Source organism: Phaethon aethereus (genome assembly GCF_964289735.1).
Source record: "Phaethon aethereus genome assembly, chromosome: 17".
Classification (NCBI taxonomy): domain Eukaryota; kingdom Metazoa; phylum Chordata; class Aves; order Phaethontiformes; family Phaethontidae; genus Phaethon; species Phaethon aethereus.
In genome coordinates this window covers 9,202,560-9,229,761 of record NC_138593.1, presented here as the reverse complement: position 1 = coordinate 9,229,761, position 27,202 = coordinate 9,202,560, and the positions used below count along the sequence as shown (strand labels likewise).

Here is a 27,202-nt window from a genome sequence, read left to right as displayed (position 1 = left end):
TTCACCCCACTGTGAGGGATGCACCAGGGCTGTAACACCAGGAATCAGGTCCAGGAAGAGGAAAGCCCCTTCACCCAGCTGTGCCAGACAGGCAGGGCAGGCAGGGAAGGATTGTGGCTTGTGGTAAATTCGGTTCTGCCCAGACACTCTTGTGGTTGCAGCTCTTGCAAAATTTGACGAATGCTCCCAGGGACATGTTCTCCACATTGTCACAGCCACAATGTCTGCATCAACATGAGTGGTTCAGGATGAGACAGCTTTTGGGCAGCCTTGGTGCTCAAGCAAAAGGCATTTTGGGGGTGAGACAGGAAGTTAAAGAGGCTGATGGAGTGAACTAGCATGTCATTGCTTCCCACTCAGGCCAGAGATGGGGAGCTCATTGGGCACCCTTGCTGGCACGTGCCCCAGCATGCCCAGGCAGGGTGAGACATCCCTCCTTGTCGTGCTGGTGACATGGCAGCAGTGCCCAGCAAAGGAAGAGCAGGAAAATGAAAGGAGGGAGCCCAGCCTTCATTTCCCCATGAGGGGCATGAGGGAGTCCCGCTCCTGCTGGGTGTTACAGTCCCCACTTGGGATCCTGCCAGGTTCACCAGGGAAAATGGTACCGGGTTTTTTTCACATTGTTCCTGATGGCTGGGCACTTCCTGAGCCTTTCCAGTGGCGTGGGGAAGGGGAGCGAGAGGAAAACGGAACCTTTTTTTATTTTCCTTCCTTTTGCAATTTCTCTACGATCACAAAAAGCCATATTGCAGCTAATTTTCCTGCCTCCGTTCACACGGACATTTTGCAAGGGCACAGGAATTCCTCTATGAGGGACGTGGGCTCTTCTGATGCCCTGTGGCCGGCACTGTGCTTCTCCATGCTCCCCAAACCACCAACTTATCAGCATCCCGCACTCAGGATCTTGGGGTGCAACATCAGGCCCCACATCCCGCCTACTACCCTGTGGTGTAGAGGCAGGGAGCAGAAGCAGAGGCAAGTGCGGAGTCTGAGGCCCTGGGACCTTTGCAGGGGCAGAGGTGGGAATGCAGAGAGGCAGCGGAAAGGCTGCACCGTAGGGTCATGACTCACCAGCCCCAGAGCACCAGGAAGGGCTGCCATCTCTGCAGGACTGGGGAACAGGATAGTGCTGAGAACTAACATAACTCACCAGACACCACTTGCAGCTGCTGTAACTGCAGATCTACTGATCCCACTGCCTCTGCACTGATTTACCCAACTAAAGAGAGGTCTAAAAACGTGAAGGGAAATAAAAGCTGCAGAGTTTTGTGCTCTCTATTCATGACTGGGTCACTCAGCAGCTGCCTAAAGAAGTTGCAGAGCTCAGCAGGTACCCAAGGGGACTTTCTGTGTGATATAAAGATGAAAAATCTTTCAGTTCATCACTTCTGGAAAAACAGAGGTTTTGCCTAACCTGAATGTTTCCGGGACCCCAACGGGGGTGCAGCCCTACCCTCAGTGCAGGCAGGATGCAGCACGGATGCTCTTGCTCATGAGAGAGTTACGGTCGGACTTGATGATCTTGAAGGTCTTTTCCAACCTTAATGATTCTGTGATTCTGTGAGTGTGTGTGGCTATACTGGTTCCCTCTCGCCATGTTGCAGTCTGCCAGCGAGGGAAAGCCAGTGACTCCTAGGGTGTTTCAGCAGGGTCTGAGCTGGGAACAGGCCTTCTTCTTGCCCTGAGCATGATCAGGACCCTGAGCCAAGCAAGGAGACCTGGCTCCGAGCATCCACCACCCCTTAATTCCTCCCCGGTTCAGCTTTCACTTGCTTTCCCTTAGTAAGGACATTCTTTTTCTCTTTACCAACTGCAAAGCTGGGGAAACCTAATGCCAGTATTAAGAAAAATACTTTTCAAATTATCCTTTAGTTCCAACAGCTTAATGTCCTTACACATGCTTAGTGTGGAGTTTCAGCCTCATCTGTCTGCAGCAGGACAGCCCGCCCCAGTTGGGAGCAGCAGGACCCCTTTCATGTCGACGTGCTGGTCCCCTGGCCAGCTGCAGGGACAAGAGGCCACGTGGAGCATTGGGCCCTCCCAGGAGGAGACTCCCAAGAAGGGCTGAGCTCAAATAGCTGTTTAGGTTTTTAAGGTTAGTATCCACCTGTGCTGGAAAAGGTGCAGTGGGTGGAGTGGTCCTTCTTTCACTGTGGATGGTGCTGAGGGTCTCTGCAGCCCCTCTGCTCTCATGTTGGTTCTGAGAGCAAGTTCTGGTACCCATGACTTCAGCATGGATATGGCCATGCTTCGTGCTCTGTATGTGTACAGGACCGAGTGCAGGGAAGGACTAACCCATGGCACGAGGTGGGATTTCATGCTTGCCTAGCTGGAGGCTCTGCCATCGTCCCCTCGAGGTGGGAATGTGAGTTATGTGCCAAATGAGCCCGTGGAGAGTAGAATGATCAAGGTGATGACATCCAGAGAGTCTGTGCAGGCACAGATGGTCCTTCTGGAGAGTAACAGGACAGGCAGGAGCAAGGCTGCAAGGTGGTCTGCTGATGAGCCCTACGTACCTCCCCACTCCACGGGAGCCCAGATGAAAGCAGCCATAAGCTGGAGGGGATGGCTGGCAGCTTGTCAGGTGCTTTTCCAGTTGCAGTGGTTAGAGCCCGCACCCTCAAACCTGCGCCACCCTGCCTGGGCAGCTCCTCTGCATCACATGGCTGTCTTGCCTGTCTTACCCAGGCTTTTCTGGGTGAGGGAACGCATTACCCCAAAGTGGGGCAGCCCTCCGCCCCCTCTCTGCTCCCGCTCCTTCACCCTCCTGCTCCACAAATAAACAGGGAGGTGCTGACAGCTGACAGGTTTGGCCAGAAGACTTTTGACAGAAAATTGAAGCCCCCGCTGTGAGGAGGGCAAGCTGTGGGGGGTTGCATGCTTGCAGGGCAGCCAGGAGTAAGGCTGGGCTGAGGAGGCTGCATTTTTAACGCAAATTCAAATACCAGCCTGATGCTCACCTGAGCAGGGAGAGCTGTGAAAGCCCAGCCCAACATTTAATTTCCTTTTCTCTCCTTTTTTTTTTTCTTCCGTGAAGTAACATCTGGCATTCATCTTTTCTTTCCTTCACATGCATGGCAGAAACCCTGGTGTGAGTCATGTCCATTTAAATATGGAAGCACATCATAAAACCTAATGGAGAGTCCAAGAGGTGAGCTTTTATGTGGTTAAAACTCATAGAGAGGTCAAGATTGTTTGGTTTAAACATGGGGGGTCATTCTGCACATGAAGGTGGTCCTCTAAACCTTTAGAAAGGCTTGTTTGCTCAGTGCGAGAGCTCAGCTCAGCACCCCACGGTTTGACTGTCTGGCTCCCAACGGCGCTGTGACTGCTGCAGGGAAAGGCAGCATCACCGCAGTGCTCCCCGTTGCCAACAGAGGGGAATCACGGGGCATGGACCACATCCCACAGCCGTGGGGAGCCTACGGAGGGGTCTGCAGCCAGCAGCAAAAGTGGGAATTGGGGCTGTGCTGATGACAGGGTTTTGGGGTTGTCATCTCAGTCACGGCAAGAGGCAGTGATGGTCATGCTGCCTGTCCCACAAGACCAGGGGAGCTTTGCCTTCACCCGTCGCCTGTAAAACCCAACATGTTTTATAGGACAGGGAAGAGGAGGCGTGTTAACAATTCGTTTCTCCCTGTTAAACTCCATTTTTGTTTTATTGACTCTGAAATAATTTTTGGTGACCATTTTTTACTATTTTATTGGCTAGTTTATTGTGACTAAGCACATGATAAAGCAAACCTTCTGGTCGGGGCTGGCGTAAAGATGCTGTTTGATCTCTGAATTCTTTTGCCTGATGTACATTAGCTTGAGCCAAAACCAGGCATCTGCAGCCCGTCTGGGGTCGGACAGTCCCTGCCTGTCCCTGGGACAGAGTCTCAGTGACTATCCCGGCCATGGGCATGAGTGGGTCCCAGCCTGTGGAAGCAAGGGCAGGATCTGCCTCTCTGCTGCTGGAACAGACTGGCTCAAAACTTCAAGCTTCTCCTTGCTGATCTCCTAGGATGATTTTTGACTGTAAGCAAACAAGTCAGTCGGGGTTATTAACCCTGGATTATATCAATGTGGATGATTGGTATAGACAAGATCACGTCCAACTCTCTCTTCAGCACAGTCTTGGCTGTGGCAGGCACCAGCCAATCCATCCTCTGTCCTCAGACACCTGCTCCAACCAGAGGCTGCAGCTTTAGGATGTAATTAAAATAATGACAGCCGGGGGCAAAGTCCCTGACAACTTAGAGGCATTAAGCACTTAAGGTCTGCTCTGTGGTCCTCCCTCCAGCCTTGTTTCCATTACCATAACAACATCTCTATTTACTGCTGGTATCCCTGGTCATCTAATGCTAGCGTGCAGAGTGTCTTGACTAATATAAGCCCCTTTCTCACCTGTCTTTTGAATTTTCCACTCTTTAATCCCCAGTTGTCAAGTTGGCCCTGGATTGGATGATGGCAGCCTGCACAGTCACCTCTGAGAGTGAAGGAGGAGGTGTCAGTCCCTGCTCGAGACTCTCCCTCTGCCCCTGGGCTCTGCCCCAGTATCGTGTGGCCGCAGGGGTCAGTGCAGTTGGGTTTTGGTGTGGGACCAGCCTTTGAACAGAATCAAGGAGCAATGGCTGTCCCCCATGGTGGTGAGCAACTTCCCAGGTAACTGATTGGCATATGCTGCTCCTGGCCCCAAAGTCTGGGGTCTGATCAGCAGAGGCTGGACACCTGATGCTCTTCACACCTCCTGCTCCCTTCCTGCAAACCCAAGGGACAAATTATACCCTCATCTCACACTAACCTGCTCAATATCTGCTGCACTCGTGCTGCAGGAGAGCAAAGTGAAGCTGGGTTTCTGCACTCTGGCTAATCTGTGGTTTCGCCTCTGCTGAAGACATTTAAGTGCTTGGGAGAAGGTGCAATTTCATTTAACATCGCTCTGTCCTGTCTCTCACTGCTTCCTGCCAAGAAACTGTCAGTTCCAGCCGAGCTTCCCGTTTGCTTGTTCTTTGCCATACCATGAAGTCTGGGCTCAGTTTGTAGCTCCTATAACTGCAGGAAAACAAATCCATCCTGCCCTCACAGCCCAGAGCTATGCCTGAACTTCCCTGGGCCCTGAGTTTGCTCCTCCACTATCCTTTCTCTGCCAGCCTTGCCCCAGTTTGCTGCCAAAAGGCAGACTAAATAGGATCTCATTCTAATAAGCGATCCAGGTCAAGGTCTTGTTTGAACATAGTCAAAAATGGCCTCTGTCCAGCCTGACTTGCAGCCTTTTGCCTTGCCAAAGCTGAGAGAAGTGAGGAAGAGTCTGTCGAACTGGGCTGCTTTTAGACTCAGACTTGTGCAGAAGGGAGACAGGCAGCAGGACACTGACACCGAATCCCCATTGCTCCAGCTTCTCAGCAGGGCATGAAGACGGGATTTATCTTATTCCCTCAGCCCCATTCCCCTGTCACTGTGTCCCCTGCTCTTTTTTCATTTTCAGGTACAAGGTCTGCTAGTCCTTCCAAGGGGTTTCCATGCAGGTCTGGCAGAAACGCTGCCATATGTTTTTCATTTTGATAACTCCCCTATGGTGTCTGTTATCACCCAAGTCTCTATTAAGATTTATTCCTGTTATTGTAGCAGTCATTTTCCCCAGTACATGTGCATTGTATTTGGAGAGAGTCATAACCACTCTCCACATCCAACAGATGCTGTAGTCAGAGCGACTCCTGCTTCCATTTACCAGACCTTTCTACTAATATGGGATTTCACCAATAACCACAAGTGCTGTTCGCTCCCCAAGATTTCCGCACTGTCATTTCTTGACTGTGTTAGCGGCAAAACACTGATCAGAGCTCCAGTCCCTCATAAAGTGAAGGTTTTGCTTGGCTTTGCTTTTCAGACACTTTCCCATTCAAAGCAGTGAGAAACTCCTGCTCCTGATGGCTGGAGGTCTGAGCAAGGACGGGGGTGCACTGACCTGGGGTGGGCAATGGCCTGTGTGAGAGGCGTAAAAGGCTGGTTCCCCTCACTCGTAGGATTTGATGAGGGTGGGTTGGGGAAGGAGATGGGATCTGCTGGACCTGGTATATGGGTTTAAGAAGAGGCCAAGGTGCTTTGCATGTGGCTGGATGCAGCCAGGAGGGATCAGGCTTCACTGGCATCCATTTGGCGGTGCTCCACCACCGCTCTGCCTCTTGGCAGGAGGGTATGAAAAAGACGTCCCACTGCCCCAGGGGCTGGCAGCAACCTTGGTCCCACGGCTCTGGTCCCTATTGCAGGCAGCTGTGCAACCTGGGCTCCCTAAGTGAGGCAGCCTGCCCACAGCATCCAGAGACCCTTCCAATTTGCCCCTCTTTCATCCCAGTTTGGTCAGCTTGTACGGAAGAAAGGAGCTCCAAATGCTTTCCGGGCCTAATAATATCCATCAAAGCATTTCCAGGGCTGAGGCGTGGATATACACTGCAGCATGCAGAGCAGGAAATGGGCTCAGGTTTTCCAAAGCTGCCTCTTCCAGCCAGAGCAAACCACAAGATCACGGGAGGACAAGAGCGCTGTGCTCGTGGCTTTGTTTGCCCCAGAAGGAATTGATTTGATGAGAAAGGAAATTGGCTTTCTTTAATCTGTCCTTGTGCTAATTCCGCAGAGGAAGGCGTGAGCATTGGCAGTTCCCGAAACTGAACCACCCCTCAGTGCCAGTCGGTTCGTGCTATTTGTGGGGATGGTAGTGTTTCCCAGGCCATGGCCCATGGGAAGCGCCCGCGGACCTCAGTGAGCCGTGTGTGGCAGAGGCAGAAAGCCCTGTCCTCCACAAAGCCAGTGGCCAGCACAGCTCAGGCCCCGGGTGTGTTATGGGTCCCCTTACACATGTGTCTTCCTCAAATGATGGGGTCCTGCTACTGCCTTCACCAGGACCAGGTTTTCTCCAGCAAAAGCCATGAGGAAGGAAACAGCTGTGCTTCTTCTCATCTCTGGTGAATCTGACTGTGCGCCTTCACATCTCTTTTTCCAAACCTTGTCTCTGAGCCCAGCAGGACAAGAAGGAGGGTGTTCCTCATACATCAGCCACACATGTGAGATTTGAACACCCTTTTCCATTAAAAATCAACACTTGAACAGGTTAGATTTGAACACCCTTTTCCATTAAAAATACTCTTTGAGAGAATCACGAGAAACATAAAAAATCCATGGGAATGTGGGTTCCTGACTGGTTCCAGTCTGGCATTTCAACTAAAAAGGGGGAAATCGAATTAATGAGTAGGAAGAACAAGAGCTAAATAAGATGTCGTCAGAGAAGAGCTAGAAATGGTGCAGTGTTATTTTACACAACAAAACCTAAAAATACAATAAATAAATTATACAAAAACTTAAGCCAAGATTATCCTGGATCCCTTTCAATGTCAAACATCTTTCCTGAGGTGACTAAACATCATCACTGTTGCTTGCACAGAAGGACACTGAGATGCAACTAGCAAAGGGATTTAAGTGTGCCGAGTGACCCTGGAAACCCTGTGTTGAACTTGTTTGAGGCATCACAGAGGCAGAGTGGGCACACTGAGCCTTGCTCTGTGCTGCTCTCTTTCATTATGCTTAGTTTTGTAACACACCATAGCCCTTAGCAGGGCTTGTGCAGGGATTACAAAGCCTATTGTAAGGGCTTCGCAGAGTTTGATGAAGTCCCTGCCCCTTTCTTTCTGTGAGATGCCTGTTAAGGGGTGCCAGGTCTCCAGACAGTACTCTGGGCAGGAGCACGCAGGGTGCAGGGCATGTCATGCCTGCAGGCAGGGCTGGCCACCCGGCCAGCTGCTCTCTGTGCCTGGCAGGCCCTGACCGCAGTGCCTGCCTGCTCCAGCAGCCTTGAGCTCCAGCAGAGACAATTTGCCTCTCCCCAGCACCCACAGTAAAGTATCTGCCTGGGTTGATGGAGTGGTGGAAGCAAGAGGCAGAGAAATGGCCTGAAATCCTCAAATTCCTTGTGCCCAGGGGGAGGCATGTGCTGTCAGTAATATTGGTGGGGGTCTGCAGGCAGACAGAAAGGACCACCACTCCTGCCTCACCTGCCCCACCACAACTTGACCTGAGAAGAGGTGAGGTGTCCCCCAGGGCACGAGAAAATAGCAAATGGAGCTGAGAACAACCCACAGGTCACAAAATCCCCTGAGAATAGGCATGCCCACAAGTGGGTAAAGTGAGAAGGAGGAGGAGGAGGAGAAGGAGAAGGAGAAGGAGAAGGAGAAGGGAGAAGAGAAAGGAGTGGAGCAGGCTTGAAGAAGCAACACTGCTTTTTTGCAGACAAACATGGGCTCCAGGAAGGGTCCTGGGCTCATCTTCAGGTCTGGTCTCTTGGTCTCTGCTCTCAGAGACTGCACTCTCCCGTATGACTTCAACATGTGCGAGCTGCCCTTGGTGACACTGCAGAGCCCATTGCCTCTCGGCTGGATGCGTTCCAGAGGGTACAGCTCCAGCATTGACGCAAGAAGAAAAATCTCCAGGATGGAGTTAGTCAGTTTTTATGCTGGATTGGATTTGAAGAAGCAGCTGATGTCGGATGAAGCATCCGTTCCTTATGGTGCTTGGGTTAAGTTTGCAAAGTGTCCAATGAAATATGCAGCAATGCAGGGAGAGGATTTATCCCAGTGGGAGCCCTATAGATTGTGTAGCCTCCCATTAGCATGTTGAGCCCTGCAGTTTATTGTTTGTGTTAATTTGTTTGTGCTAACATACTGTGTTGTGTTAGTGATTAATATATAACATCATCTGCCATACCAAAACCCCATGAAAACATATGAACTCCAGAGCAAGTGATGTTGCTCTGTTCTTTGCTGTGACAGGGAACAAGGTGGAACAACAAGGAATGTCAGGGATATTTTACTGACTTAACAGAAAAGGGAAAAAGTCTTCACAAGTAAAAAATCCTTACAGGACCATCTACAGCAACTGCAGGCAGGGATCTTTGGGGGACACCTCATTTCCTGACAGTGACTGAGCTCCATAATGCCCCTCCATGTGAGGACTGTGCCCATTTAACTGCAGCCCCATGCAGGGTGGCACCATCTGGGCACCCCCGTGTGGAAGTGAACCTGCATGGCCGCAGCAGCTCCACCAGCGCACAGTGCCTGTGTGGGTCAGGCCTCAGTGACTGCATCCAAACAAGAACTAGGCTGCCTTTAGCCGAAATAAATGTCTGCACAGGATGCTGCTTTGGGACTGAGTGAATATAAACCTTCAGCGCAAAAACCACAACCGAGTCATGGAGAAATGCCTCCCCTTCCCTCTAGTGACTTGATTGCAAGTGAATGGCTTGAAAATGACTCTCACTCCATAGAAAGTATCTAGCAAGAAGCAGCGAGGCAGCTGCTTTCCCTTCGGATGCAGCGCAGCGGCAGTGTCCTCCTGCGCTCTGCAGGGCTCCTCACCGCTCTTCTCCAAACTTGTGCTGTGATAAGCAAACACGCTTCAACTGAGCCATTTTTGGCACCTCAGTACTGGTGGGGAGGGGATCCTTCTTTCAAACTAAAAGTGCCTCATTCCCCTGTAGCTGCAGCCCCATTTCCCTGCATGCTCAGGGAGTGCAGGCAGCTGGGCAAAAGCTTCCCCCTCCTTGCTGGAGCTGGGGTGTGAGTGAGGAAAGGGCCAGGCTGGAGGGGACAGGTACAAATTCGCTCACAGGCAGATGTGTGTGTCAGCCCCAGACAGCAGAGCAGCACCCCCATACAGAGCTTTCTGACGGCATTAATGAACGTTAATGAGGACAGGAGTGACAGAGAGTGACTGGTTTTAGAGGCAGCCCCTGGTGCACCCAAAACCAGGACAAGCTGGGGTGGGCTCCTGGGGGAGCCCCAGGCAATGACCCCAACTGCCAGGTCCCCTTGTCCAGGCCACCCTGGAGCTCCCAAGAGAGCTCTGCACTCTGGGGCTGGGTGGGGGTCCCAAAAACTTCACAGCCCCAAACCATGGGCCACACAGGGCAGCTGCACTGCAGGAGAACATGGATATCTCACTGGAGCAGCACAAGCAGTTGTCGGGGTGGGGGGGAAGGAAAAAATGGAAAAGGAAAAAAGAAAGGGAAAGGGAGAAACCCTGCCGGCTGTGTGCTGGAGAAGAGTAGCTGACAGTTTTATTTCTGAGAATTTCCCTGTGCATGATCTCTACATTGGGATTCGCAGACAAGTGACCCCATAAAACCAGCCAGAAATCACCATGGCAAATAACGTGGAGCCAAGGCTGGCAAGTGGGAGCCAGCAGGGGGTGCGGGGAGTGCGGGGGGTGCAGGAGCCCAGCCCCACTCCCCTAGGACCTACGGAGCCCCAAGCACAGCCCAGAATCCCACTGTACCCATCTACAGGGTCAGGCAGCCCATGGAGCCCCACAAGCCCCAGCTTTCCCAGGCACATCACTGCCTATTAGCAAGAAAACAACTGCAGTTCAGGAGGATCATGCTGCTTATAACAATAATTATTTATTATTGGATGCTTTCTGCCTCAGGGTGTTTATCTCTCTTCTTTTTCTTTCATTTGTTCTTTCTTTCTTTCTCTCTCTTTTGTTCTTTGTCTCGCTCTCTCTTTTGGTCTGTTCCTCCCTTCTCTTTTCTCCTTTCCCTTCCCTTCCCTTCCCTTCCCTCCTTCCGCAGGCCCGACTCCCAAACGCGCCCACCGGAGCGGCTGCTCTGCCCGCTCCCGCCCGCCGCCGCCGGGGGACGAGCCGCACTCCGCGGGGCCGCGCACCTGCCGCGCTGCCGCCGGACAAGACGGGGCCGTTCAAACACCCGCTCGGCACGAGCGGCCGGGCCGGGGCAGTGCCGCCCGCTGTGGCCTCCCGGGCGTCCCGGCGGCCAGAGGGGAGCCGCTCGGGGCGGCCGCGGCCGCTCTGGAGGCCGCGCAACGGTGGCGAGCGGTATCGGGGCGCCCCGGGGAAACCAGCCAGCTGCAGTGGGGCAGCGAGCTCCGGGGGCCGCCGGGGGATCCCGCGGGGCCCCGCGCAGGGCCAGTCACAGGCGCCGAGCCGAGATGCCGGCACCCCCAGCCCAAACCGCTGCCGGTGCGGAGGACCGGGTGGGCAAAGCGGCCCCGACAAGATCGCGGCCGCCCGCGCTGGCCCGCCTTGCCTTGCTTTCCCTTTAGCTGTCCGGGTCGGTCCGACCGTCTTTACGATGTCTTCTTCTGTCCCTCATTTTCTTTTTCCTTTCTCTTTCTTTGTCTTTTTTCCCTTTCTTTCTCTTTCTTTCTCTTTCTTTCCACCCTTTCTTTTTCTTTCTATTTTTCTAATCTTTCTTCTCTTTTCCTTTTTTCTTCCTTCCTTTCTTTTTCTGTCTTTCTGTCTGTTTCTTTCTTTTTTCTTTCCTTTATTCATGTTTCTTTCTGTCTGTCTTGCCCTACCTCTGACATTCTCTGTAAGACCTGGTTAACACATTTGATTTTTGGATTTGTTGGGCAGATTCGTTAATTTCGGTTCCTATAGTTCAAACGTCAATCGCAAAATAATACTAATAGTCGCCGTAGTCGGAGTAATAACGAAGATGACTGTAATTATGATAACAGTACTCATCGATAACGGTCTCAAATTAAACTCTAGAGGATCCTCGTTTTTCCCGGGACCCGGGGGAACTGCAGGCTTTTTTCACCTGCCGAGATCTACCCGGTCTCCTCTTTACCTCCCCGCCTACAACGAACCCGTAAATGTCGGCGGCTCCCGACCCTCTACGAATTATCACTGTTTCGCCAGCAGCCCTGTTACCGGCAGCGTTAGCCTTTCCCGTACTGTTCCCGTCGCTCGCCGCGCACGGGCAGGGAAGCGCGGGGACCGCGGGGTTCACCCCCGCCTGCCCCGGCCGGGGGACCCAGCCCGGGGCACCCCGCCGCAGGGCAGTCTTCTGGGAAATGTGCGGCGAAATAAGCATGTGAGGACGTGTGTGCGGAGTGCGGTGCCGCCCGCGCCGACCCTGCGTGGCCCCAGCCCCGGCTCGCTGCCGCTGAGCCCCCGCTAGTTATTTGCTGCCCCACGGCTCAGCGGGGAGCCGGGGCTGCCGTGCCAAGCAGAGCCGGGCCGTGCGGGGCCGCCCCCAGCTCCCTAGCAGGGTCTGCCCCCCACCGCGCCGCAACCTGGGTTCGTCGGGGGCCCGTCGGGGCGCACGGTTGAGGGCGGGAAGGACGGCGGGGCCGGACAAGGGCCGGGGGAGCGGGCAGAAAGGAGGGATCGCGGGAGGGACGAGAGGAGAGATGCGGGCGGAGGGGTGAGTGCGAAGGTCGAACGGGGGAAAGGTGGCGGGCGATGGGGCTGTATCCCGTACGGGCCCCAGGGGCGCAGGGGGAGCCCGTCGGGGCCGCGGAGCACCTGCAGCGCAGCCTGGGCTCAGGGTGAGCGGGGCGTCCGGTCTGGGGGCACCGCTGCAGCAAACGGGCCGTGGCTCGGTGTGAGCACGTCCCCGGCGCTAGAGCGGAGCTCGGGTGTCCGCGCCCGGGGGCGCCTGGCGTGGACCGTGGGGAGTGGTGCCGGCGGGGAGACCCATGCGAGGGAGGACGACGGCAGCAGCCCGCTGTGTCCGCCCCCGCCTCCCCTGAAAGGTCTCGGGGATTGCGGGGTGCAGGGCTCAAACGCGGGAGGGGGCGGCAGCGGCTACCTGCTGCGGAGAGAAGCCTCGCCGGGGCCGGGGAAGGTGATGGAGCGGCGGGGAGGTGGCGATGCTCCGGCTCCGGGGACCGCGCCGGGCCCGGGTGCTGCCGGCGGCGGCGGGGACATGGGGAATCGTTACAACGCACTGCTTTCCGCGGTGCTGCCACGGGCTTTTGCACCGCCGGGGCCCGAGCGTTTCGGGAGAACCAGACGTTTGTCCGCGGAGGGGGGTCCTGCCCCTCTCCCCCTCGTCGACCTCTCGGCGTTTCCGCAGCGCGGAGCCGTTCCCGGCGGAGAGGCGGCCGGACAACCCCGACCTCCCCTCCCACCTGCTCGGGCGAGGCGTGAGCTGGGGGCAGCAGAGAAACCCCCCTCGCCCGGTCCCTGGTGCCCTTCCGACAGGGCTCCATTCCCCCGCGCTGACCCAGGGACGACTGCAGAGCCGGGGGCAGAGCAGTACCGCTAACGGCGGGGTTAGCAGCCCCTCGTCGAGGCTGGATGCTCTTTGCAGTGCTCCGGCCATGCGAGGCGGCCGGGCAACGGGACAAACGCCTGCGGGACTAGGCGAGACGCCTGGCAAAAGCGGCCCCTGGGTTTAGGCCCTTTTAGGGGTGCAGGAGGATCCCGTGTGCAGCACAGCGCCGTGCCACCCGCTCCCTCGGGTTTGCTCTGCCGCTGCCGGGGCTGGTTTCGCCCTCCCGTCGTCTCAGCTCCGCCCGGCGCCGCTCACGCGTGTGTGAATCCCGCGCGGCCGGGGAGGCCGGGCACTGGCTGTGGGAGCGGGGCGGCGGGGTATCCTCTCCGGGATTTGGGGTTTCAGGGCTGCAGTTCCGCGGCTCGGCGGCGACCCCCGGCTGAGGCCATTCAGTCGCGGCCCCGCCGGGCGGGCGGAACAGGCCGAGGGGCCCGGCCGCGCCCGGGCTGCCCCGCGTTGCGCCGCTTCCAGCTGGGGCTTTGCCTAAGGAGCCGGGCAGGAAAAAGGGATAAACCTGGGAAACGGTGCGAGCAAGCAAGGCAGGGGCAGCAACACCGAGCTCCCCGACTCTGCCGGGGCGCTGGATTCGGGGCTGATCTGAATTTCCAGGGAGGAATATTTTATTTCCTCTTGGGACAGAGGCTGCCCAGAGCCACGCACACCCCGGGGAAGGGGCCGGCGCCCCACGTCCCGCCCGCATCAGCCATTGAGCTCCCGCAGGCGGTGTGCAGCTCGCACCCGCGGCTCCTCGCTTTCCTCCGGTAGTGCCCCGAGGTGTCCTAACGAAATCCCCTCCCCTCCTCCTTGTGTTGCCGCCAGTTAAGCAGCGCGGGTCAGCACCCGAACATTCTTCTCGGTGGCTTTTCCCCGGGCCCGGAGTAGGAACTGCCCCGGCCGGGAGCCGCGCTGCCAGCAGCCGCGAAGAAACAAAACGCCGGTCGTGTCACGCTCTGCCCGTATGCCGTTAGCTGCAGGAACATATGCTCAAATATGTAAGAGTAGTCTAGATTTTTCTCTGCAAATATTTTTACCACATCCAAAGATAATATTTCAACAGAAGAATCAAGCCCCGCAGGCTACAGACAGGGCAGCTATATATAACCCGCTTGCTCACTCCGGCTCCCCGCGCATCGCTCGGGTTATGCAACCCCCATCGCGGCGGTAGCCACCGGCGCGCCCTACGGCTCCGCCCGTCCCGTCGGGGCATTTCCCCCGGGACCTCGGTGCAGCCACCCACCCGGAGGGACCGGCACCGGGGCTGGGACCGGCTCTGGGATCGGGGCCAGGCCAGTCCGGGCCCGGCGGGGCAGGCGCGCCGCCTCGCCCCGAGCCGATGCGGAGGAAGGGCCCGGGGGACGCCGCGGCGCTCCGAGGGGCCGGTGCCGGGCGGTGAGTAGCTCCTCATCCCAGCCGGGGCAGGGAGGGGAACCGCGGGAGAGCGGCCCTCGGACCAGGCAGGCCGTGCAGGTGCCGCCGACGGAGCGGGCTCTCACGCCGGCCCGGACCAGGGCTCGCCCGCCGCCCCGCTGGTTCCTTCCCGTTTTCTCCGCTTTTTTTTCGGCGAAGGAAATGCTCCAACGCCGGCGAGTGCTTTGGGCATGCGGTGGCCCGGGGCTGGGGATCCCATCCCGCTCCGACGAGGCTCCCGCAGCGCACCTCGACGTGCCAGGCACCCGGCCGCTGCGGCGGCTCGGGCTGCGAGCTCCCGCGGCCGCCGAGTCCCCACGGCCGGGCCGGGGCAGCCCCGCGGTGGATGCGGGCCGGAGGAAAGGAGTAATCCCCCCTCTCGGTGCCGGACATCCGCAGCGTGACGCCGGGCTCGGCTCGGCTGGGCTCAGCTCTTCCCTTCCCGTCGGCCGGCTCCCTGCGCCGTGATTGACACCGCCGGCCCCTCCGCCCGCCCCGCAGCACATCCCATCCCTCCCCGCCGGCCGTTCGCCGTGCCCGGGAGGCGGGGAAGGGCCTCCCCAGCCCTTTGACACCGTCTCGGCAGGAGTTTCACTTCGCTTTCGCCGCCGCCGCCGCCGCTTCTGCAGGCAAACACCCCCGGCTTCCATGTGACGCCTCCCAGCCACTGAATGGGGGAAAGCGCCTATAAGGGAGCCACTTTCCCTGCGTGCGGGAGAAAAGGAGGGGACGGGGGAGAGAAGCAGGAGGTGGTGGCTGGGGGGAAGGGAAGAGAGAAAATAAATTAATAAATCGCAGGGAACGGAGTTGAGGGGAGAGAAACTGAGACCCCGGGGAAGAAATTCGTGGGGTTATTTGTTTATTCCTCCCCGGTCCCCTCCCGCTGACAGGACTTGATCCGGCCGTTGCGGTGCTCGGCGCTGGCTGCAAAGGGCCCCGGGGAAGTTTCTTGCTCCCCAGGGGGGTACAGGGGGTTTGGGTTGTTTTCTGTTGGTTTTTCATTTTTTTTCCTAAGCTTCCCCCCCCCCCTCCCCCGCCTGGAAGGAGGGGGGTCTCGCTCGCACCTCCCTGGATGGTGCGGTAGAAAGGAGGGGAGTAAGGGGGTGGGAGGGGGGGCTCGTGGTGGGAGGCTGCCGCGGCTGCCGCTCCTGCATTGGTGTCTCCCCTATGGACGAAAACAGCCCTCTGTCTCCCAAGGCAAATGCTTTCAGTATCGCCTCTCTGATTTCAGTCGCCGCCGCCGCCGAAGCAGGGAAGGGAGCGCTGGAGGAGCGCCGCGGCCGCCGCAGCGCGCCCGCCCGCCCCGCCTGCCGCTCGCAGAAGATGCACTTCAGCACCGTCACCAGGGACATGGAAGGTGAGCGCCGCGCTCGGCCCCGCAGCGCTGCGGGGACGAGACCCCCGCCACCGCGTCTCGGAGTGTTTTCACGCGTCCCCGGCCCGGTGGCAGGGCCGGCGGGGAGCGCACGGCGCGCGGCCTGCCCGCGGGGCCGGTCGGAGTGGGCTTTGCCGTGCTCCTTGGCACGCCCGGGCCCCCGCAGCCCTCCCTTGGAGAGCCCGGCTCTGCCTGTGCCCCGGTGGCGGCTTCCGACGGCTCCGCCGCTGGGGCCCGCGTCGCCTCGGAGGTGCTGGAGCATCCTCCGACAGCGCCGGCTGTGCGCGGGGCAGCGCCGGGCCGGGGCTCGGCCGCCGCCGGCTCTGCAGCCTTTGGCCGGCCTGGGGGCTGCGGCGCAAATAACGTAAGACCCCCCCCCCAGCATCCCGAGGAGTCTTTCAGCATCGGAGGGGATCCGAAGGAGCCGCGTCCGCCCCCCAGGGCGGCCTGTCATGAGCCGCAGGGCCCGCTCGGGCCGGCGGCCGAGGGTTGCATGGCCGGGGCCGCCCCGGCGCCCCTGGTCGCGCACCCGGAGTTTTGCTCTGGCCCCTGTCTGTTCCCCCTTTCTCGCCCGGGGATGGAAAGAAGGGGGGACTGCTAAACCAGACCGTCTTCCCCTCTCAGCCGCGGCCCCAAAGCGAGGGACGTTACCTGCAGCTCCGTAGCTACACGGAAATAAGAACCGGTTTCTTTCTTTGAGTTCCCCCGCTCCTCCTCTTTTTTTTTTTCTTTTTTTTGGGGGGGGGGTAGAGGGGGAGTTTGCTTTGTCCCAAGTCGTCTGCGGCAAGGGAGGCCTTCTGCAGAGATAGCACGGGCTGTGCACCGCCTCGGCTCTTGGTAGATCTCTCGGATTTGCAAAGAAAAAAAAAAGAAAAAGGAAAAAAAAGGGGGAGAAAAAAAAAAGGAGAGCCGAATCAGGCAGGCAGCGGGAGCAGCGAGCTCCCCGCCTGCCCCGGGGGGAGCGGGGCTGGGGCCAAGCAAAGCGGAAAGGGGGAGGCGCCCCGCTGGGCTGGGCGCGGGGCAGGAGAGGAGGCGGAGGGCACCCCGCGGAGCCGGCGAGGCGCGGAGGCGGGGGCCGCGCGGAGCGGTGCGGAGCTGGCGGGGGGGGGAAGCGGGAGCCGGAGCGGAGCCCTGACCGCCTGTTTTTGGAATGATTTCAGCTATCTCCAGCCCCTGGCTCACCCAGCTGTCCCATTTTTGCGATGTTGCAGCTTTCACGGCCAACAGCCTGAGCAGCCTGAGCGCCTCCGGGGGGTACCACCTCTCCCCCTCCCCGGGGGACCCGTACGGACAGCATGAGCCGCCGCACTACGAGCCCTGCACGGCTCAGCAGCACCCGCACCCGCCGCCCCAGCACGGCTACCCCTTCGGCGGGGCGGCGGCCGGGGCCAACCCGCCGCCTCCAGGCCCCGAGCCGCCCGAGGGCACCGGGGCAGCCGCCGCCGGGCCGACCGCCGTCTCGGGCTGCTCCGCGGGGGCGGCCGCCGCGGCCAAGGCGCCGGTGAAGAAGAACCCGAAGGTGTCCAACGTGAGTGTCCAGCTGGAGATGAAGGCGCTGTGGGACGAGTTCAACCAGCTGGGCACCGAGATGATCGTCACCAAGGCCGGCAGGTCAGTGCGAAGCCCCCGAGCTCTCTGGCCGCTCCCCCGGGCGGCGGGCAGCCAGGCTGGCTGGGAGGGGAGAGCCGGGCCGCGGGCCCGGCCGGAGGCGGTTGGCCTCGCGGATTTAGGGGGAAAATCGACGCTGTCCCAGGGTGAGCTGAGGGGCGGCCGGGCCCGGCGGTGCCGTCACTTGATCCTCCCGCTTCTCCCGGGGCGAAATCCGCGAAGGCCGCGGGTGCTGCGGCGAAGGACGCGCGGTTCCTGCGGGCCGCAGCCGAGGCGGGCAGCGGACAGGGCGGCCCGCGGGAGCCGCGCCGTCCGCTCCACCGCCGGGCTCCGGTCCCGGGCTGCCGCTTTCGGCTGTCGGCTACCCCGCACGGGAGTGAAATCCGTGTTTGCGGAGGACACTCTGCTCCCGGGGAGGACAGCAACGGCGGGGGGGGGGGGGGGGGTCGGGGACAAGAAGAAGCTATCAAACCAACCCGTGCGATACCTGTAACTAAAGAAATTTTTAGTACGGGTAGATCTTCTTTTTCCGGCGGGGACGCAAACAGACCCTAATTCTGCACCATGAAACGTCCTCCAGGACGGTTGCATTTCCCGACCATCGAGCAAGGAGCCCGGCTGAGTCCGGCTCTCCTCAGCCCTGCTCCGGCCGCCGCAGCGCGGCCCCGCCGGCGGCTCGGCGAGCCGGGGCCAGACCCCGCTCCCGGCCGGGGAACAAAAGAAGCGGCTGATGCGACCGCGTTAGAAACGAGCAAAACATGTGGGGGGAAGAGAAGCCCCAATTACGGTTTTTAGTTACCGCATTTGATTGCGATCGCCGCGAAGCGCCGTGGCGGCTCAGGCAGAGCTCTCCCCACGCAGGCTCCGGGCAAACGCTGCCTTTGTGGGGGGGAGAGCATTGCTCGGGCTCTGGTCTCTTCCCTTGATTTAAAGAGATCCGGCGCGGGGGGAGGAGAAAAGAAAAACAAATAAATTAACACATCCCCCGGTGCTTGCTCTCAGGCAGCCCCGGGGAAGGCGGCACTGCCACAGCCCCTGTCGCCGTGGGGAGAAGGGCTCCGCTCTGAAAGGGCCCAGCACAAGTGGTGACCGCGGCCGTGCGCTCCCGCTCTCCCTCCAGCGGTTTTGAGGGTCCCGATAGTGCAAAAAATGAAATATATTTATATGTACACAGTTGCTTAAAAAAATAGCAATTTACTAAAATAACAAAATCACCGTGATGCCCGGTGGAAAAGCAGCCGGCGGAGGGCCCGGCGCTGCGCTGCGGGACCCGGGCGTGATTTCCCGCAGACGGTGCCGGCGCCGGGTCGCTCAGCCCGGAGCCTCCGGCCGCGGCCCCTGAGCCCGGCGCCGGGCTCGGCGCTGCTTTCCTTAGCGGAAAAGGTCGTTCAGGCTCCGGGCGGAGGCTCTCTGCAAACAGGAGCTCTTCGATCTGACTTGTCTTCGCCTTCCCGGGACAGCGAAAAGATTGCAAGTACACCACTCCAAAAGGGCTTGGAAACGAACCAACTCGATTTGAACCAGGGGGCTTGCTTTCCTTCTCCTCTTCGTTTGATTTTATGATGCCGTCAAATCTATAGACAGGCGGGTAAAAACCAGGAGAAAAAGGGGCAAAACCAGCAGGAAAAGGCTCAGGGAAGGCGCTCCGAAGCCTGTTCTCTCCAGCGCCTCTGGGCTGGCCCTGCTGTTTGTCTAGGTGGGTCTTATCCTCTCAGATTGTTTGTTTTAAAACCAAGTTTTAAAACAAGAAACACCGGAACTGGAGCTAATGGGGGCTTTTACACCTTTAAAAATAATAATAACAGAGGGAGCGATTGGAAACGTCCTCCAGAGTTTGCTAAAGCGTTACAGAGAAGGAGGCGCAGCCGCCCGATCCTGATGCTGCCCGGCAGTGCCGGGCCCGGACTGGACGGAGCTGCGGGGCCAGAACCCCGCTGTCCCACCGTCCTGGCCGCGGTGAAGGCAGGCAGTCTCTCCTCGGTGGCGAACAGCGGCACACAACCAAAAAAGCCCCGGGAAGCCGCACAGCAGGTCCGGCCGTGTGCCCCGAGACTGAGCCGGGGGGGGGGTCTCGATGTCCGCCTTTGATCGGATTGTTTTTTCAGGGGGTGTTGGGAGTTTGGTTTTTCAACGGCTGCAAACCCTCTTCCCGCAATGCCGCCCGCTGTCGCTCGCTTCGTTTCCTACTCGGGGAGGAAAAAAAAAATCAAACAAAACCGCAGCCGTAACGAGCCCCGACGCGAGGGCGCATCTTCGGCGCGTCCCGCTGGGAGTCGCGGGCCAGGCCCTGTCCCCGCGCTGTGCAGAGGGAGGGAGCGTTGGGCCGCCCCGGCCCCTTCCCTTAGCCCACCGCCGATCGCGTTTGCCCCGCAGCCCCTCGGAGGAATCTTGCCCTTTCTGAGCCTGGGACCCGGGCCCCCGGCTTAGCCTGGAGTCCCCGGGGGTCTGCACGGAGCAGAGCAGCGGGGACAGCCCCGAGGGCCGACGTGCCCTGCCCGAGAGCCCCGTCCGCCTTCCCGCTCTCCTTTCACCCCCGCAAAGGTGCGGGACAGGGATCCCGACCGGGAGCCGGGTCGGGGCTCGCTGGGAGCTCCCAGCTACGCCCCAGTCCCTGCAGCCGGGGGCTGCCGTTGCCCCTCCGGGCTGCCGGGGGTCTCCCGCTGGCCGCAAGGACCACGCTGCTGCCGGAACTGCTGTTTTAAAACGGGCACAGATTTGGAGGGGGCAGAAGCTGCAGAAGTGGGAACTCGGTTCACTCACCTCGCCCGCAGGAGGTTCTAGACGTGCCCCCCCCGGGCTGCCCGAGCCTCCCAGGGCTCACCCCCCGGCTCGGGTGTGGGTCCGGAGACGGGGTAGTGCCTTGCGTCTGCCTCAAATCAGCTCAGCTGGAGGGATGGGGAAACCGCAGGGAGGAAATTCTCTTCACTTGTGTCTCCCCATGGTGGAGGCGGGGGCTCTGCTTCCCCCCAGCCTCTGCGTACTGCCGTGGCGGGGCATACCGGGTGTCCGACACAGGCGGTCCTGGAGACGATGGAGAAGCAGGGTCGCCCAGCGCTGCCCCGGCTCGTCCTTCGGGATGCTGCTGGGGGCCGGGGACCACGGCAGACCCTCTCCTCACGCTGCCCGGCAGCATCTACCTTTTCCTCCTGTTCGGGCCGAGGGTTCCTCCGAGGGGACATGACATCGCAACCGGGCGTGCGCCGGGCAGCTGGAAGTGAAGGGCCGGGAGGGCTGCGGGGATCCCGCACCCGGCCCTGAGCACCCCCGGGCACCCTCGGCCCCTCGGGGCTCCCCGCTGCCCTTCAGCTCATCTCTCCTCTCTCCTCTCTGTGCCAGGCGCATGTTCCCCACCTTCCAGGTGAAGATATTCGGCATGGACCCCATGGCTGACTACATGCTCCTCATGGATTTCGTCCCCGTGGACGACAAGCGCTACCGGCAAGTAACACCCTGCCCACCCCGCGGTGCTCGGCGCTGTAGGGGCCGGCTAGTCGCCGCCCGCCCCCGGCCCTCCCGGGGCTCGGGGATGCGCCCCTGGGCCCCACACGTGCCGGTGCGAGACGAGGAGGAGACGCGGGATGCGGCCGCCCTGGGGTTTGTTTCACACCGTTGCGACGAGTTTGGGGCCAGGGGCGGTGCGGACCCGCAGGGCCCCCTCGCCCTTCGCACAAGGGCCGGGGCGGGCAGGAGAGCAGGGTCCCGCGGGGCGGCAGGGCCGGAGCCGCCTCGCCCTGCTCAGAAAAGTCCTCCCCGTCCCGCCGCTCCCCGTCTCCACCTGGCAAACGCCCGTTCCCCCTTAACGAAGGTCCCCGGTGCTCCTCGACTGCCGCGACCACTCGGCTGGGGCAGGTGGTCCGGGGGTGCCGGCCCTGCGGCTGCGCCGTGCCCGCCGGGGAGCCTGCTGGGTGCCTGGGGCGGAGAGCGGGGCTTGTGCTCTGGAAAGGCAGCGGCCGTGCGAGCCACAAAACCCCTGTCCTTGTCTCCCGCAGCAGCGTAGGGAGGCCTTGGAAAGCGGCAGCTCGCAAGGCAGCCATGCGGTCTGGTTCGCAACCCCTTTAATTTAAAGACAGTGAAAGGCGCATTATGTATTTAGCTTCAGATCAGGATGCCGAGCAGGCAGCCCGCGTAGGAATCGCAGGGTCCGATATATAAATATTTAGACAGATATCCAAATTCTCAGGGCGTCCTAGAAATGTTTGCTTGTCAAGGGAAGTGGGATATATAACATCCAATTGAGTATATCTTTAAAAAGTAATGTTTCTGCTCGAGTCCAATGGTGTCTAATTCCGCCTGTGCAAACACTGGCTTTTAAACTAAACACGTGTATAGAAGATCGGTTTCTCTGTTTTAAATGTTACTGTTGAATATGTACTTTGAAAGAATGAAACAAGGCTGCTAAACTCCGGACCTGCTATTAATCTACACATAAATTTCCTCTCTTTGCTTAAGGCCAGAATGTTACTGTATAGTGGGCTCCCTTTCACCCTCTCTTTTTGGAGAAAGGGGGAGCTTTTGCAGCTTCTCTCACAAATCTGTGCAGGTAGCTACAAATTTCCTCTGTCCTGCAGATTTCTCTCCTGCCAGTTCCACTGGCGACCTGTTAAAGTATTATCCCCATTCCCGCCGCCCCGCCGTGAGTCTGGCTGTGGGGAAGAGCTCGTTCCTCTCATTGCTGTAGGAAGCGGGAGTGAGGGGGGAGGTGGTCCTTCCCCTTCCCGGGCCGGGGACCCTCCCAAGCCGGACCCTGCTGCGGGGACCCCCGGGCTGCGGCTGAGGGTGCCCTCCCCTCCCGGCAGGTATGCCTTCCACAGCTCCTCCTGGCTGGTGGCCGGCAAAGCCGACCCCGCCACCCCCGGGAGGGTGCATTACCACCCGGACTCCCCGGCGAAAGGGGCGCAGTGGATGAAGCAGATTGTTTCCTTCGATAAACTCAAACTGACCAACAACTTGCTGGATGACAACGGGCATGTAAGTGTTCCCGAGGAAAGGTGTCAAACATGGGGCTGCACCAGGGGGGAGCTCCCTGCGCCGGGATTCCCGTGGGGTGCCCCTGCCCGCACCCCTCCCCTGCCCGCTCTCCTCTCTCGATGCTCCGCCTGGATCAGTTATTGTCTCCTTGCTCATTTTATCATTCAGATCATTTTGAACTCCATGCACAGATACCAGCCGCGTTTTCACGTGGTCTACGTGGACCCCCGGAAAGACAGCGAGAAATATGCGGAGGAGAACTTCAAAACCTTCGTCTTCGAGGAGACGCGCTTCACGGCTGTGACTGCCTACCAGAACCACCGGGTGAGGCGGCAGTGGGGCCCTGGGCAACGAAAGAGGGGGCTTGGGGTCACCCCGGAGGTGCCAGGGTGCTGGCTCAGGGTGGGGGTGTCTGGGGGCATCCCCGCTGCCTCCTCCCCATCTGCTAAACCCATTCCGGGGCAGCGGAAGGAACCCGATAGCCGGGGGCTGCGCAGAGCTGCACCGCTGCACGCCGGGGAAGCGACGTGAGCTGCAGCCCCATCACCCGCTCCCCCCCGCCCGGAGGGCCCTTGTTACCTATGTGAACCCCAGACCAGGGCTAGCAGGAAAACAACAGGCTTCCCGCTGCCAAACGTGACTCCCAATTTGTTTGGATAAATTTGCGATTTTACTTCTCTAAGCTCGCGGCGGTCTAGTCCTTCCCAGAGTACAATTATAGCTTAAAAACCGAAAGAAAACGAAACAAAACAACCCACCCCCCCTAATCTGATGAGGATTTCTGGGCAGCAGTTAATCCAATTGCTTCTTTAAATTGCATCAGTGCAATGTAAAGAGCAGGAATCCCAGCCACGAGTGCAAATACGATTTCATAGAGGGGGCTTCTCAGCGCTGCTCCAAACTGCCTCGCTCTGCACTGATGCCGCAGCCCCGGCTGGGGCTGGCTGGAGGGGCTGTCCCCCAGCAGCTGGCAGTGCCGGCCTCTGCAGCGGCTCCGAGTACACCCACCCGGGGCTCCCTGGGGTGCTGCAGTCGGACCAGAGCAAGGCTGTGCCTTTAAGGGGCTGCAGAGTCCCTCCCCGGCTGGCATTCGCCTGATGGCTCTGGACAGCTGCTCTTTTTCTCCTGCTTTCTATCAGTTTGACCTCTAAGGCTGGAACTGTCACTGGGGGGCTTAAAGTTTGTTTTTCAACCCATTCCGGAAACTCACAATCACATACTTTATCCGTGGATTTGCTTAAATATAGAAAATGTCCTGCCTTCTCCCCGGTGAATTAAATAAATACGTAAGTATGATTTATCCAGTGATTTGTCTTAGCTGCTCTGGTGGTGACCCATATAATGTGGCATTTTCTTACAAGTGCATTTACACAGCTTTTGCACCCGACTCGGGCTGCCTCTCCCTTTGCCTTGAACACATATTAGATAGCATACAAGCCCACATTTTCTAACAGAGGGAAAGCACGTGTTTCTGCTCTGCAGCAGAGCGCGTCCCAGCTCGATGGGCCACCTGGGCCCTCTCTGTTACACCAGGCACCACTGAGTCCCAAAGCCCACTCAGGGACATCCTCACTGTCTGACCAGGGAGCCCCATGAATACCACTTGGAGACATTTCCCTGCTTCTCCTTACAGATCACGCAGCTAAAGATCGCCAGCAACCCTTTTGCCAAGGGATTCAGAGACTGCGACCCTGAGGACTGGTAAGGCTGTGTCTTTATTGACCATGACTACACCCCACGCTCACCTGCCCAGCTTACTTTTGCATAAGGCTTGCATGGAGTTTGAGGTATGCTGGCTTGGGCCCCGTTTGCCAGCTGCAGCTCACAGCAGCAATGCTCCAAGTGCTCATTCTGTTGTCATTTCTCCCCTTCTTCTTCCAGGCCCAGGAATCACAGGCCAGGGGCCCTTCCTCTCATGAGTGCTTTTGCCAGATCCCGGAATCCAGTGTCTTCCCCGGCCCACCAGAACGGGACAGAGAAAGGTGAGAGCCCCCAGTGGCCAGACCAGCCTGTCACCCTGGACCTGCTGGCCCAAACAGCCAACCTCAGTGCCTGTGTGCTTGGGGCCAGCCTTGCACCGCCATGCTGGTGCACAGCTGCCTGCAGCAGGCATGGCTCTACGGCTAATGAGCTTTGCGCTACCACCTACTTTTTAAACAAAAATAGCCACCTTTGTAGCCTAATTCATTCTTCGTAGCTCTGAAATGCTTAATGTTGTTGTGCTTAAGGAACTTTGCTGCTTTAAAAAACACCGCCCTGTTCCTTTAGTGTTCCATTTCTGACTTTTCGGCAGCAGGTTCAGCTTTTCAGGCAGGGATGCAGCGATGGCCACTGGCTCCTCCTCGCGCTGCCCCTTTAATGCACCTCGGCAGCGTGTTCAGGGTCGACTGGCTCCCATTCAGGAGCTGCAGTCAGGTCGAACAGCACCTCTGCCCATTGACTCCTTTTCCATTACGCAGAGCAAACAACTGCAAAGACAACCGAGGGCCTTTCTTCCAACACACTCCGGGCCTGCAAAATAAAGGGAAGTCTGTATTTGTTTAGTGTTACACAATTGCAAAAATTTCAGGCGTGTACCAGCTTGTCAGTCAATTCAGCTCCTACCGCAATCAGAAGGTCCTGTCCCACAGGCCCTGGTTCCTGCTGCATGCTACTGCATACTCGCAAGCCTCGCTTTTATCTTTGTGCACTGCTTTCTTATTTATTTGAATTTATTGTTTAAAGCCCGGCCCATCGCGGGCGGCAGTGCTGATGCTGTGTGCCCCCGCAGATGCTGCCGACAGCCGGCGGGAGTACGAGCGGGAGGCGGCGGGCGGGACGCCGCTGCACGCCGAGGCCGCGCACCAGCAGCTCATGTCCCGCGTGCTCAGCCCCGCGCTGCCGGGCGGCGGCGGCAGTCTGGTGCCGTTGGTCGGCGCGGGCGGTGGCCGGCCCAGCCCACCCCACCACGAACTGCGCCTGGAGCCCGCCGCTTCGGAGCCCCTCCACCACCACCCCTACAAATACCCGCCGGCGGCGGCCGCCGCCTACGACCACTACCTGGGGGCGAAGAGCCGGCCCGCCCCATACCCCCTCCCCAGCATCCGCGGGCACAGCTACCACCACCACCACCATCACCACCACATGAATGCGGCGGCCGCCAACATGTACTCGTCGGCCGGCGCGCCCGCCAACTACGACTACGGGCCCAGATAACGGTGCCACCCACGCCCCGCGGAGCCGCCGACGGCGCAAGAGACTGGCGGCTGCCGCGCGTGCCGCGACCGTTACCGTCCTCCCCTCCCTTCCCGCCTTTCCCTCTCTTCCCGCCTTACGAGTGAGCTGATAGGCCAGCTTGACCTGATCGACAAACCGAGAGCCCAATCGCAGGAAGCTGGGGCCCCAGTCCCGCTCCTCATCCGTCGGCGGGCCGTGAGGGCGGACGGCAGCGTGTGGTGAGGGGATCGGGGGTGGTGTTGGAGGCTGGCTGGGGCGCTCCCTATCGCGGTGTGACCCGTAGCTGCACTTTGATAAATGAAGCCATATGTCGTTATCTCCTTTCTCCCTACCCCTGCGCCTCTGTTCTTGTGGGTGCCCCAGGAGTGCGCCGGGCACTGAGGACTGTAGGGCCACTGGGAAGCGGTAGGAGGATGGGGAAGCGGCAGTGGTGAGGTGACTTTTCCCCTTTCTCACTCGCCCACTAGGAGATTTGGTGTTGCCACCAGTTTTGGTGCCACTGGTGTTTCCCAGCCCAGCGGGATGTGTACTATTTAGCACGGAGCAGGGAGGGCTGCGGGGCTGGGTGTGAGCACCCATGGACACCAGCCCCCAGCACTGGCAGGCCCGGGGGATGGAGTGTAATTCTGCACATGTCAATGTAAGTCTCTCTTACCTTGGGGATGCTTGGCCTTGTTCACAGTTGGCCGAGGTGGTTCTTCGAGGAGATTGTCAAAGGAAGCTGAGTTTAGCATAAGGGAACGCTTTGTATCTTTACTGTCAGAACTATTTGTACACTTAGCCCCTGGTCCTGACCTGCTCATGAGTTTCGTGGTTCTTTGGGGCATTTTAACTGCAACAGTGTTTTCTGGAGCTGTTGAGAAAAGCACATGGCCAAGAGCACAGCCATGTACAGCTTCTTGTTTTCACAACAATGGATACTAAGGTTTAAAAACCAGCCTGGGCGTGGGAGAATACCCACAGAACTTAGGCTGTGGATTCTCAGCAATAGTTTGTAAACTGGCTGCTTCCCAGGCAGCCTCACAGTACTGCCTTCCTACATCCTTTCCTGAGCTCTTGATGCTCTCCTGTTGAGAGGTGCCTTTTAGAGGAACTTCAGGGGTTTTTTTCCCCAGAATGCCTCACCCCTTATATATGGCTGCCCCAAGCTGCAGTAGTCCCAAAGCACCTATTCTGCACCTACCTGCTTGCTGCATCTTCCCTCTTAAAGCTGGTAAGTACCTTTTTCTTTTTCCCTTTAATATCTTCTTTCAGTAGTCTTTCCTTATTCTTGAAAAGATAGGCCTGTTCATCACAGTTTCTCCAGTGATGTGTTTTGAATAGTTGGCTTGTGTTTTTTGTCAGACGCTCACCAAATGGCAGTCCCTTTGTGTTCAGAGAAGGTATTGAACAGCTCCTCAGCTGTGTTGGTATACAGTATTATGAACACTTTTCTGATTCTTCCATGTGACTGCAAGAAAAGAAGGTTTTGGGTTGATGTTTTTTGTTTGTTATTTTTTTAAGTCCTCTAGTCATCCATGTTTGTGCATTTTCACTACAAACCTTTTAAAACATAGTCCTTCCCTTGTGCAGGT

General features: G+C 58.5%; 1 protein-coding gene across 1 annotated transcript; it reads left to right on the top strand.

Moving 5' to 3' along the window:
• The first annotated feature begins 15,769 nt into the window (after positions 1-15,769).
• On the top strand, positions 15,770-25,677 carry TBX1 (T-box transcription factor 1). The gene is made up of 8 exons (XM_082007627.1): positions 15,770-15,818; positions 17,048-17,447; positions 20,781-20,882; positions 22,241-22,412; positions 22,581-22,736; positions 24,046-24,113; positions 24,294-24,394; positions 25,183-25,677. Exons 1-8 carry the CDS (start codon positions 15,785-15,787, stop codon positions 25,605-25,607), a joined length of 1,458 nt encoding a protein of 485 aa, XP_081863753.1. The 5' UTR covers positions 15,770-15,784; the 3' UTR covers positions 25,608-25,677.
• The last annotated feature ends 1,525 nt before the right edge of the window (positions 25,678-27,202 follow it).

Coding starts and splice junctions, on each gene's coding strand:
- TBX1 (XM_082007627.1), top strand. CDS start 15,785: ATGCACTTCAGCACCGTCACCAGGGACATGGAAG. Junction 17,448..20,780: donor ATCGTCACCAAGGCCGGCAG/GTCAGTGCGAAG, acceptor TCTCTGTGCCAG/GCGCATGTTCCCCACCTTCC. Junction 22,413..22,580: donor TGCTGGATGACAACGGGCAT/GTAAGTGTTCCC, acceptor TTTATCATTCAG/ATCATTTTGAACTCCATGCA.